General features: G+C 40.0%; 2 protein-coding genes across 2 annotated transcripts; one reads left to right on the top strand and one right to left on the bottom strand.

Annotated features, from left to right (window-relative positions):
- Positions 1-27: 27 nt before the first annotated feature.
- On the top strand, positions 28-7,645 carry idua (alpha-L-iduronidase). Its single transcript, XM_023394142.2, has 14 exons — positions 28-370; positions 808-948; positions 1,083-1,165; positions 1,309-1,416; positions 1,711-1,806; positions 2,269-2,471; positions 2,833-3,012; positions 4,102-4,318; positions 4,519-4,728; positions 4,864-4,985; positions 5,575-5,700; positions 5,992-6,068; positions 6,279-6,379; positions 6,510-7,645. The coding sequence occupies exons 1-14, from the start codon at positions 234-236 to the stop codon at positions 6,608-6,610; spliced, it is 1,902 nt and encodes a 633-aa protein (XP_023249910.1). The 5' UTR covers positions 28-233; the 3' UTR covers positions 6,611-7,645.
- A 49-nt stretch (positions 7,646-7,694) lies between these two features.
- LOC111645090 (purpurin-like) lies at positions 7,695-9,602 on the bottom strand. Its single transcript, XM_023394144.1, has 6 exons — positions 9,511-9,602; positions 9,220-9,334; positions 8,821-8,957; positions 8,593-8,705; positions 8,267-8,479; positions 7,695-8,021 (listed from the first exon to the last, which is right to left on the bottom strand). Exons 2-6 carry the CDS (start codon positions 9,331-9,333, stop codon positions 8,011-8,013), a joined length of 588 nt encoding a protein of 195 aa, XP_023249912.1. The 5' UTR covers position 9,334; positions 9,511-9,602; the 3' UTR covers positions 7,695-8,010.
- Positions 9,603-13,038: the final 3,436 nt, after the last annotated feature.

Below are 13,038 nucleotides of genomic sequence, written 5' to 3'. Positions count from 1 at the left end.
GGGTCGCATGTAATAAACGTCATCATGTTCAGCTGACTAGGACTGCAGCTTGCTACTGGAGTGAAAGTTGTGTTGTTAGTCTTGAGAAGGTGACTTAAGTTAAATGTCTCTCTTTCATTTTGTGCATACTATGTGTCAGACATGTTGGGGTGAAGCTGAGCTCTCGGTGCTGGTTTCACATCGTTTTAACTCCATTTCAGCGACGTACAAAGTTGTCATGCTCGGTCGCAGACATGCAGTGGAAAACTGTGTCCGTCTTAGTTTTACTTCTTAACGTTGCCACTGCTTCAGGAGCTTCGTATGTCATCACAGTAGATGTGGGGAGACCAGTAGGAGACCTGAAACACTTCTGGAGAAGCACCGGTTTCTGGTAGGTCAGATATATAAGTGTTTCTGTTCACAGTTCCTCCAGCGGAATACACAGAGCAGTGAGTGTGAACCTTGTCAGGAAGTTGGGATTTTATTGTACTGGAGAAATTAGTGTGGGTTTATTTTTATACCGAATCTACCAGAAGACCTCTGGTAAATAAAATGTATTAAATACTGTTACATCACGTTAGCATCCATAACAAAGCCAAGACATCTTTTAAAATGTCCGTTTCTTCATTGGAGATTGGCATAGCTTTTCTAAAGATACAACAAATGTTATCCAGCTTTAATGACAAATGATGTCAAATGGCATGACTCAGTCTGAAATCTTCTACATGTGTGTATTAAATCTATGATCTATGTTTAGCATATTTTAGATATATATTTGTGTCACTGGTGCATTATGAAGTGAAAGAGGAAGCTGTTGTTTGTGTCCAGCCCCCCTCTGCCTCACACCCAGGCCCACCAGTTTGACCTGAGCATCGACCAGCAGCTGAACCTGGCCTATGTGGGCTCAGTCCCCCATGGAGGGATCCAGCAGGTCAGGATACACTGGATGTTGGAGCTGGTCACTGCACAGTAAGTGAACTAGCAATGAACATGAACTACTTGTGAAAGAAAGCAGGCCATTTAGTATAATTTAAGATTTGTCTAGTTTGAAGATGAGTGAGTATTTTGTGATAATTTGCAGCTGTCTGATTTTGTTGTCATAGAGATATTGGAGGACAACCTCAGTACAACTTCACTAAACTGGACCAGCTGATAGAGCTTTTGTGGATTAATGGACTCCGACCAGGTATTGTACCAGGCTGGAAAACATCATATCATATTTGTGATGCATATTTAACTAATCCACTTCCCAAATAACTTTATCTCCCAAATGCTCTCATCAAGGATCCAAAGTAGAGTTCATTTTTTTCTTGCACTTGTGGTCTTTAGGTTTTGAACTGATGGGCAGTGTCTCCAACTACTTCACTGACTTTGAGGACAAATCACAAGTGGTCGAGTGGAGGAATCTGGTTTATCTCATAGCCAAGAGGTACATCGGTGAGTGAGTGCTGAGTGCTGTTTTTTAATGTTGTATTGTATATGTTTACTCTGCATACCATGTAATCATGGTGCATAACACCTGAATCTGAAAAAATACATGAATTGTAATTGAGAAGCAGGTATTGGCCAAAACTGGCTGAAACAATGTTAAAAAAAAAATGTTTTGTGAGTGTTGTTTGAACCTGATTACTTGAATAAAAGATTTTACCATTTGTCATTTGTATTTCACAGTTAAAAAAAATACGTTTTTTGATTAAATGTATAATGTTCACTGTTGATTGTGAATCACAGACAAGTACGGCCTGGGAAGTGTTTCTCAGTGGAACTTCGAAACATGGAACGAGCCCAACAACCATGACTTTGATAATGTCACCGTGTCACTGCAAGGTAAAGCATTAACATCCTACACAACATTATATCAGTTATTTTTAAAGTTGAAATTGGTACAAGGAAAGCAAATTTGTTCTCATTTCTCCCATATATATAATATTAGTTAAATGCTTATATTGTTTCTAGTTATTCTAAAAATGTGTCATTTGACACTGGCTTGTTTGAAACTCTGTACATCCATGATTAGACTTTATATTAGGGAAACATTGGAATTTAATACATCACAATTGTCTATATGTAATATGACATACAGTATACTGTATATCTGTATATATGTAGGTATGTATGTCTACACACATTTTTTACTGGAATAGACGGATCATCATGAATACATTAGAGTGGTAATAATTTGGGTATAGTGCGGAGTTTAAGCAAACAATGATTGAGTATTTCCAGAAATTGCTGTTTGTGAACTTGATAAACCAGGTAAGGCAACAGTTCTCTGGTTCTTCTCTTTAGGCTTTTTAAACTACTATGACGCCTGTTCAGAGGGTCTGCGCTCTGCCAGCAGTCTCCTGAGGTTTGGGGGTCCAGGGGACTCCTGTCATTCCCCCCCACACTCGCCATACTGCTGGGCCATGCTACAGCACTGCTACAACGGCACCAACTACTTCACTGGAGAGACGGGGGTCAGAATCGACTTCATCGCCCTGCACAAGAAGGTGGGCCTTTCTGCACTCAGAGAACCGAGAACAAATAGGAAATCAAGAGATGATTTTTAGTCATTTTTTGTATCAAAATTTTCAAGAATAAGGTTTAAATTATTTGTATTGATCTTTAAAAGCACAGAATAACTGAATATCTTGTATTTATTGTAGTGAAGACTTTTTCACTGTTGTGTGACACAGTCTGGTTGAAATATTTATTTCCAAGCACAAACACAAAGATAGCAAAGTTACTAATGTACCTCAACTCCTTAAATCCTATTAGCACAATCACCTGAGTAATGTAAAACTAAGCATTCATTAGTTTCTTTAATTGATACAAAATTTTAGAAGCTGATTTTCTGCCTCTGTCCTCCAGGGAGGAGGCTGTTCGTTGCCCATCCTCCAGCAGGAGATTCAGACAATGGGGGAGATCCTGGAGCGTTTCCCCCGCTTCCGCAGCCTCCCTGTTTACAATGACGAGGCTGATCCTCTTGTGGGCTGGTCCAGGCCTCAGGGGTGGAGGGCTGATGTCACCTACGCTGCCATGGTGGTGAAGGTGAGGTGAAGGGATGGAGAAGAGCAACATGAAAAAACACCTAGAGTAAATCATATTTGAATATTGGATGGTGAAGATCAACATGGGTATTTAAGTATTAGGACAAATAATGAGGATTATTTACACTATGACATATTTACATTCATTATTAATATATCAAGTCATTAATATTATGTTTTCTAATGGCTGCTTTAGCTATTACGTTTATGTCAACTTTGATGAGCACAAAATGACAGATGTTTTATACTTCACAGGGTATAAAACAAAATTAGACTATAGGACAGTGACACAGGTGGCACAGTGACGCAGTGGTTAGCACTGTTGCCACACAGTGAGAAGGTTCTGGGTTCAAATCCCGGGCCTGGGGCCTTTTTGTGTGGAGTTTGCATGTTCTCCCTCTGCCTGCATGGGTTCTCTCCAGGTACTCCAGCTTCCTCCCACAGTCCACAGTGTGTGTGCAAGTGCTTGTTTGTCTCTGTTTGTCAGCCTTGTGATGGACTGGCCTAGGTGTACCCCGCCCCCCTGCAACTCTATAAGGATAAGCAGAATAGATAATGGATGAATGGACAGTGTAACAGATTTATTTATGTATTAATTTTTTTTAGTGACTTACAAAGCAAAAATAAGTGTGACAAGAAGGGTAGACATAATGGACAGACATGTAAATGACAACTAAAACAATAAACACTTAACGAGATATAGAAATGAAAAGAATATGATGTGTATGGTATGTGTCTATGATGTGTGTGCGTGTGCATGTGTGTGTCTTTTTCATGGTTTATATGTGATGTAGTTGTATGTATCTGATATGTATTTGTATTTTGTGAGAAGGTGAAAGGAGGCTATTCTGTTGAGCTGCCAATATCAGCCTGGTCTAGTGGCAAAAGGTAGTCTAATCAGTTAACCCTTATACAGTATACTGCATTATACTGGATACATACACTGTGTACTGTGTACATGCTTTAGAGTGCTGTGACTGTGACATTAGCGTGTTAGCATAGCATCACTTGGGATTTGTATGTATAGATTCCCTGAAATCGAAATATTAAATCACCTCTTAACAATCCTCTGTCCACCCCCCTTCAACAGGTCATAAACCAGCACCAGGATCTGCTGCTGGCAGACCCCAACAGCACCATCAACTACACCCTGCTGAGCAACGACAACGCCTTCCTCAGCTACCACCCACACCCCTTCACCCAGCGCACGCTGACTGCTCGCTTCCAGGTCAACAACACCCAGCCGCCTCACGTCCAGCTCATCAGGAAGCCTGTCCTCACCGTCATGGGCCTGCTGGCTTTGCTAGGTGACCGTCTCTTTACTGTAGAGCAGGTGACCCTCCAGGGTTTCATGTGGGCGTCAGTTTAAATGTATGATTGAGGTGTGATGGTGGTTTAATTCATGTATATATGTCCGTGTAACTAAAGGTCAGGTCACCAGGATGTTGCTGCTTCAGTGCTGTGTTAATGGCTCCGTTGCCTCTCCTGTATGTGATTTAACCTTAAGGAGAGACCCAGGTCCTGGCTCAGGTTCTGGACTTGGCAAGAACCAGCAACAGCACAGTGGGAGTTCTCGCCAGCAGCCACAAGCCCGTGATGCCAGGCAGCTCGGACAGCTGGCAGGCTGCAGCTCTGGTCTACAACAGTGACGACAACAGCACCTCCACCAACACTGATGATGTGACCGTGTCACTGAGAGGACTGGCTGCACAGAAGGGTCGGTTTAACCAAATACTGTTACGTTATTTAAGATCAAAATATTTGTCCAGTATCTGAAATCCTACAGGCTGTTATTTCTGCAGGTGAGTGGTCTGTTTCAGTCCTGCCCTCTCTGTCTGTTATCTGTATCCAGGTCTTGTGTATGTCACATATTACTTGGACAACAATGTCACCAACCCGTACCAGCTGTGGCAGAGTATGGGCAGCCCCGACTTCCCCACAGCAGACCAGTTCAGACGCCTCAGGGGTCTTCAGGTAAACAGGAAGCCTGAATCATATTATAGGAATGAACATTAGCACAAAAAAATTTTCAAAGCACAATTTTTATACTCATATTATTAAAATCATCATTAACTGATTGTTAGCTTGTTTTATTATTCATTTCAATTGAATCAGTCCACTCTGAGAATTATTGTGATTGGTCATTTCCCACGCAGGTTCAGTCTTTGTCCAAAACCAGAAACTAATTTAAATCAGTCTAAATGATTTCTGTCAGATGAGCCATCGTGTTGTTCTGCAGTAAAGAAAAGGACAACGTTCTTATCAAGCTGTAAAATGGCTGAAACAGTGCACATAGACTATATTGTACATGTACATTGTACACTTAAATAGTGTAAATACTGAAACAATATGCTGTTTGCTTCCATTAAACAACAATATAATAATGATATATCTGTAGGTTTTGGATGCTGTTTGGTAGATTGCAGCTACAGTGCCTTATGTGCTGTAGTTTCACACTGTTTTGAGACAACGTGTATCCATGGATGAATTTGTTGAGACCCGGGACGTGATTGGTTTGCTCTCTCTCTCTCTTTGACCCACTGATGATGCGTCAATATTTCAGGACCCTCATGTTGATGGACCCTGGGAGGTTCCTGCAGGGGACATGCTGACTCTGAGAGCCAAACTGTCTGTTCCCTCCGTTCTCCTCATCCATGTTTGTGCCCTGCCCAAAGCCGCACCAGACCAAGTCAGTGCCAACACACAAAGACAACAACAACAAAACTCTGACTGGTTTTGTGCATTGTGCTTTGCGCATCAGTTAAATCCTACTTGGTGTGTCAGTGTTTGTCACTCTGTGCAGTTGAGGATGTGTTTCTGTGTCAGTGCAGGTAAGATAGATTTTCTCCAGTCACTGCAGTTTGCGAAACGAGAAAGTAATTTGATTTAAGTGTGAATACAGTTATGTCCTGAATGTAAGGAGTATATTCCTAAAGAGATAATCATGAACTAGTCTGAACTATATTTGACTTTTCATTAGGTTAATGGATTACGCTTCATCAGGATCACCAAAGGCCAAGTCCTGATCGTCTGGTCTGATCACTGTGTCGATTCCAAGTAGGTGCACACAAGTGATTATTTCTCTATTCATGTGTTTGCCACCACAAGAAAACCGTAAAGGAGTGAAAGTAGATAAAATAAAACTAAGTGCAGCAGTACAGTGGATTGAATCCTTGTATCGTGATGTTGAAATGCAGTGAATATATACATGCTGTACGTATGACCGTAAGCATTCATTCATTCATTTTCCTCTCTTTGTATTTGCAGATGCATCAAGACGTTTGAAGTTGAATTCTCCACAGACCACGAGAAATTCAGCAGGATTAATACACAGGACACCGTTTTTACCTCATACGTCTACTCACCTGGTAAGGATTCCCAGTAAACTGCATAACAAGTGATGGCAGTGAAGAAAAATCTTCATATTTCAAACTATATTTTGGCATTGTGACATGCAGTCATAGAAAATAACACCGTACACCGTGTTGTGTTCTGTAGTGGACCAAGAGGTTGGCGGTCTGTACAGAGTTCGAGCTGTGGACTACTGGGCAAGGCCTGGGCAGTACTCGCTGCCAGAGAAGTATTCAGAAGAGCACTAGACCAGGCTCAGGTCTGACAGTATTCATCTTATGTTTCTACATGGTTTTGTACAGTGTAAATACATTTTATAGAGATTAAAGTGCTGATTTATATACATTATGCAGCGTAGGTCATTTGTTTCATCTGCCCAATCGCATTATGAGCAAACATTTACTATTGATGCTCCTGCTCTATTATACAGTAATACAGGCCTCACATGTTTTTGAGTATAGGAATGTTTGTGACTCGAATATTAGATAAAAGTGACTGAATACATGACGTTGTAGATGAAGTGGCTTGTGGAGATGGATAAAGTGACTAAGCACATTCTGTCTTAGTGGAAACCTTTTAAACTCACCATTCACAGCATCAAAGCACACAGTAACAAGTAATTATAATCTTTTGTTTCTTCATAAGACAAAAGCGGTAAGGCTGGCATTATTCTATACTGGTAAATTGTAAACAAATCCCAAATGTGTTAGTCGGTCTCTTAGTAATTTGCAATTTTTCTACCCTGTCTGTGGCTCCCACTGGTTTCTATTAAAGATGTAAAAGAGGTCACAAATATAAAGCTTCATAAAAAAAAGGCCTTAATAATTTCCTGCTGGGCACTGTAATTTTTTTAAACATTTCTCAAACAGAAGTAACCGGCAGATTTGTTTAGGACTATTTTCAGCGGTGGATTAATACATATTTGGTGCTTTAGTTTTTAATAATTTTGGACAACAGTAGATCTCTATGGCACAGAATAATAAAATATATCAGGTTTTGGATACACAGACAATAACTGTTACTTGGATCAATTAACTGTTGATTTTGGTCTTTTCATGTGATTTAATGATGATAAGAAAATACAGAATACAACACCTGATTTGTCGATTGATATATTTACTCCTGAATGTGTCACCTGTGTTATACATCCAGAATGAGAACTTGTTAAACAGTGTTAAAATGTGAGTTTGAATTTGTTATATTCCATTTTGTCGACTTAAGATTTTTATATGATGTGTATTATTTGTGTTTGTGCATGAGCTAAGTAAAAGTTGGAACAACAATCTAAGGTTCTTACTCAGTCGTTTTTACAAAGAGTAGGACAACAGCAACTTTCTTTACAAAATTTATTGTCACCAACACAGAGTGATTACACAGTGCAGATGTTACCCCTCAGTGTGACAATACTACACGGTTGGTTCTATCATCACAGTCACTCAACCGGTAATCAGTATATTTTCATTTTGGCAGTGTTCATTAATTTTTGTTTTCATGGGGTGTTGAATTTGATTTATCTGACAACTCTTTCCTATGTCGGTGGAACACAGCAAATCATAAACGGAACAAGATTATTCTCTCTTCATCTCGGACAGGATGATCAATCCAGCGTAATGAAGGGCTGCTCAACAAACTCCTTCTGAGAACCAGTTTAGCAAGCTCCTGTTAAGAACAGAGAAAGAAGAACAAGTGTTAAATGGGTTTACAAGTAAGAGAGCCTGAAATATTTATCCTGAATGTAAAGACTAGAATATCAACAGTGATGGATTAACTATTTAGATAAGACATGCTTTTTTTTCTAAATTTAAAGGTAAGTCAACAATAATACTATGAATACAAGAGTACCATGGACACTTGTACATCTTGTTTACTTCAGAGCATCAGAGCATCATAGGTTGAGTACATACCGGACTGCAGCACGGGCTGGAACTGTCCGGCCATGCAGATTTCCTCCTGTTTCTGGCGGACGACTCTCTGGATGGCAGGGGGGAGGCCGCGGGGGTTACGGGAGAAGATCAGGGCATAGCCGTCCTCACAGCTTCCATCCTCCTTCAGGGTGCGGCAGGCGTAGGTGATGGCGTAGTTGTCATAGTCTGTGTCAATGACCCAGTAGTTGTCACCTGGAAGAGCAGAGAGCAACAAGTTAGTCTCAATTGTGTGTGAGAAAGACCTACAGTGTGTGTGTGTGTGTGTGTGTGTGTGTGTTTTTGCATATATAACTGAGGAGGCTCACCTCCGCTGGACAGGTAGCTGGCCAGTCCCTGGTAGTTCATGAACATCTTGCCGGGGGTGCCGGGGTCAGGCACTGAGTACTGAGCAGCCATGTCAGCGCACACAACCCAGAACCTGGAGGCCAAGTAGAGAGAGAAATGTCACATTATCGAGCAGGAATGGAAACATTTATATATTTAAATATATCACATTAAGACTAAAGAGATTTCTAAAAATGCCAGTTACTCACCCAAAGAGAGTGACCCTGCCCCTGGAGGAGGCCACCATGGACCCATCGTCTCCAACAGTGTACTCAGCAGAGATGTTGTCCTGCAGGAACAAACCCTCTGGATCTTTCTTCTGCAGAGCGTACCATTTTCCTGCATACTGTCGTGAAAAAAAAAAACATCAAAAAGATGAATATACAAATTATTTTAACAGGCAGACATCAGTAGGCTACAGATATGTACATATACAACATTATATTTCATTATACACTGATGAGATCCTGGTTTAAATGGAGGGTGTTGATCATCCTATCCTGGTTGAATATATTTTTCCTACTTGATTGTATCTGTGGGAACTACCTAGCTGCCTTTCCTCTGTCCTGTTTGTGGATTTTTCTTTTTAGAGATATTTCTGTACTCACTCTTTGGGGGTCGAAGTCCTCTTTGACTGTGAAACTGTCCACCACGCAGGAGGCCAGGCCCTGCTCCACGCAGGCCAGGAACAACATCACCAGGGCAAAGATTTGGAAGTCCATTCTAGATGAAAACCCCAATCCAGCAAATGTCAGTTTGGTTGATAGTGTGATTTTATTTTATTATTTTTTTCAATTAATAGTTGTTTGAAGAGGCTGCATACATCTTAACCAAAATGTCACTCTAGCAGCTCTATTGTAAAAGTATCAGCTGGTCCCCACAAAGCTGCATCTCCTTACCTGAAGTGCAGAGTGAAGCTGCAGGAGGTTTTCAGTGCAGAGCTGTTGCAGTGTCTGAGATGTGTTGAGAAGAAGGTGCATCAGCCTTTTATACCCAGCGCTTAGACAGACTCACTGATTATTTTCACTTCTTGAACCTAAATGCAGAGTTTAAATCTACCGCTAATCCAGTTAACAAAATCCCCCGGTGTAAGCTGATGAACCCTTGCATAGGCTTTATGTAATTGTTTGCAGGGCTACATAATGGGATACATAATGGCAGATGCCCCGGGGGGGCAGACGGGGAGAGGCCTGAGCCTCAAGTCACACGTCTACAGCGAAGGTTTTTACCTGAGCAAACAGGTGTATTTTGGGCACTAAGGTCACACGAAAACTTCAAATAGGACCAAGTGTTAATAGAGAAAGTAGTGTGAATATAGGCTGAATGAAAGACTGTGAGATACGAGGACTTTATTATGATTCTGTGGTTTGTTTTTCTTTACTTGGTGTCCATGAAACCAGCCATCTTCCTTCTATTTTTCTGTCCATCTTCAGATAAAATGTCCCAACATCTCTGGACTGGGATACTATATACTTACTGTAAAGTTAATGACTGGCCATAAAAGTTTTACCTGTTCTGTTATTATGCTTTACTATGTTCACAACTGGCCTTGAGATCTAGGGACAAAAATAAACTGCCTCACTTTTATTATTGATAGATTATTAATATCTCTGTTTAATTGGACGGTGACTGTAAGTATAAAGAGTTTTATTATTGATTACTGCAGACAAAACTCTTAATTTGGACATAAAACATTAAAAGATCCAAGTCCTCAATCAGTTCCACATTCAGATACAAAATACTTTACAGGGCAAAGGATGTGAAACTGAAGAAAGAGGCATTTTCACCGTGACAAGCACCACAAATAAATAAAACTATAACATTTTCCATTATAAAATGGCCTGGAGAGAAGCACTGAGTAATGAATGTTATGTGAGCAGAGGCTCAGGTGTTCCCATCTGCTGTCACTCCATCGGTTAGGAACGTTCTGTCATCTTGTCTGTAAATGCTGCCAGAGCTTCAACCTGTAATCCCGAGCAAAACGTGTCATATCGGAAACAGCTGAGGTGTGTTACAGGAAGTATACACCACCTCAGCATCAGCAACATGCACGCAGAAGTGTGACAATGCCCTACTGCCAAAAAGCTGTGGTGTGTAACTTTCCATTTTGCTGCTGCAGGTGCATTTTTGTACTCTGTGTTTCCACTGTCATGTTTTTCTGTCATTTGTTAAACCACATTTTGTAGAAATGCTTTAAAGCAACCCTTTTTGTTTTTGTTAAACCCGTTTTTACTTTACTTTATTGTAGAATCATTTTTTTCTTACTCATTTAAATTATTTCAACTATGAGCAGTGTAACAATTTTATTTGTATTCATTCATTGTAGCTGTGTTGTTTAAAAAAAATGTTGTAAGCAGATCACTGTAATCCTTTTCACCCCTAACAAGTTCCCATCACCAGTCCTCAGGAGATATTTTTGTTTTGCACTACAGTAGGTGAGAGCTAAGTAAAGACGAGAAGCATTCCAGTAAGTCCAGCTGTATTTTTAATCAGCCCTGTTATTGTTGTTGTTCTAATATTAACCTGTCCTGTAGATATTAGGTAAGGCCTCTGGGCTTTGGCATCCTGAGCTGTTGAGGGCAGTCAAAACAGTGTTAACGCTAATCTGAAAACAAAAACTAGGTTTAAACGATCCTGCTGTAAACACACACACTTGCTTAACTGCAGGTGAGCTGAGGCTGAACATGTCTGTGCTCGAGCCATCTCAGGTCACAGGATGACAGGCTATGGACGAGGCAAGTTCCATAACAAGAGGATGTGAGCAGGTGAAAACACTAATCATTTGAAAGACTCCTATTTCTTTTCTTCTTAGCAACGTAGGGTTTAAATGTTTGGTCAGTCTTCAGGAACATGAATGCTGTTTTTTTTCTTCAATAAAAAATACACAAAGTTTTTCCATAGATATATGTATATATAAAATCAGCAGTGGAAATAATTTATATCAACATTTTTGAAACCCACTTGTAGCTGAAATGGTTATCTGATTCCCAAATGCCCATCAAAAGACATTTTTCAAGCTGATAATACCAAAAAATTCCTACATCCAGCTTTCAGTTGTGAAAATTCACTGCTTTAATCATTTGTGACAATGAACTGACTTCACCTTACAGATAATGAAAATAATTGTTGGATTTTTTAACTCAGTCTGTCTTCATCATGCTAAAGTTGAAAATTAATGTCCAAAAGAAATGAAACACTGTGAAATAATAGTGGTTTTATGGCTGTAGCTAATGTTTTTCACAATAATTCCACATACAATTTAAGCATTTATTATTTGTCAGAGGCTCATAAAACTTCATTTGTAACACAAGGGGAGGAATTTAGGGGAAAGGTATACAATGCTTTTCCCATTAAAATATTAATAAATTACCATTTTACATCTTAAGGAGATTGTTCCTATGATATCTATGCATCTACTTTTTAAAATTATGCCAATGCAATAAGTTAGACCTGTCAAAGTTCTAGTGAGATCCACAAAGGTGTTGATGAACACTTTTCATTCTCCCCATTTCCAGGTAGGACAAATGAAAAACATCCTTTCGTCTTTTATATGATGACTTGTGAGTTTTAATTGCAAAACAAGTTATCACTATAACATTACATCTGTCTCATATGTGCTGTAACAGTTTCTGGGAGAACACCAGTTATACAAAGGTCACATTTGAGAAAACAAAGACAAGGACTACAGTGATCATGTACTTCTGTATTTATGACATGGCTTCATTACAAACATGAACATAATAACTTATGAGGCTGCATTTGCAGTGTTACAACGCTGAGTTCAAGAGCCTTATTTATAACATGTAACTTAAGTAAAATTGCTGTATCTGGCAATCCAGAAAAGTGTTGTGTTATTCAAGGTAACAGTGGACACATCCACAACATGGGAGTGCTTGACTGGTTGTGACCTGACTTTGTCATTGTTACTCCAGAAAAAGGAGGAAGAGGGCGGAAATTGCACATCTACGGGGACATCCTCACATCGCCCTCCAAGCTTTACTTCAGAATGGTATCTTCGCTCGCTGTAGGGAGGAAAGTCAAATATTCAAGGTTAGTCAGTTTGGGATTTCGCATGATTCACAATCATGAGGCAAAGTGTAATATTTTGTTGTGTAAACTGGTGTTGCTATTATTGTGTTTGCCTGTATGAGCTGTGCAGCATACAAATGTATGTGTGTGCAAACTGGAGCCTGAATAGCTGACATGTGCATAAGGCTGAAGAGACTACCTTCTGCTAGCTGCTTGGCAATCCGCTCCTGCTCCTCACGGGCCTTTTTCTCCTCCTCTTCAATCCTCCTCTCTTCAGCTGCGATAGGCTTCAGGTGATCTGACAAAAAAAAAAAAAAAAAAAAAACATTAGTGAAGGACTAAATCGCACCCGTAATCAACTACATGCATTGTATTTCAAAATTACATCTGCTTACATC

The sequence above is a fragment of the Seriola lalandi genome, unplaced genomic scaffold (assembly GCF_002814215.2).
Source record: "Seriola lalandi dorsalis isolate HSWRI2012SDOR001 ecotype SW California unplaced genomic scaffold, Sedor1 jcf7180002054945, whole genome shotgun sequence".
Taxonomy (NCBI): domain Eukaryota; kingdom Metazoa; phylum Chordata; class Actinopteri; order Carangiformes; family Carangidae; genus Seriola; species Seriola lalandi.
The sequence above is the reverse complement of the archived record's forward strand: the minus strand, read 5'-3'. Positions and strand labels throughout refer to the sequence as shown.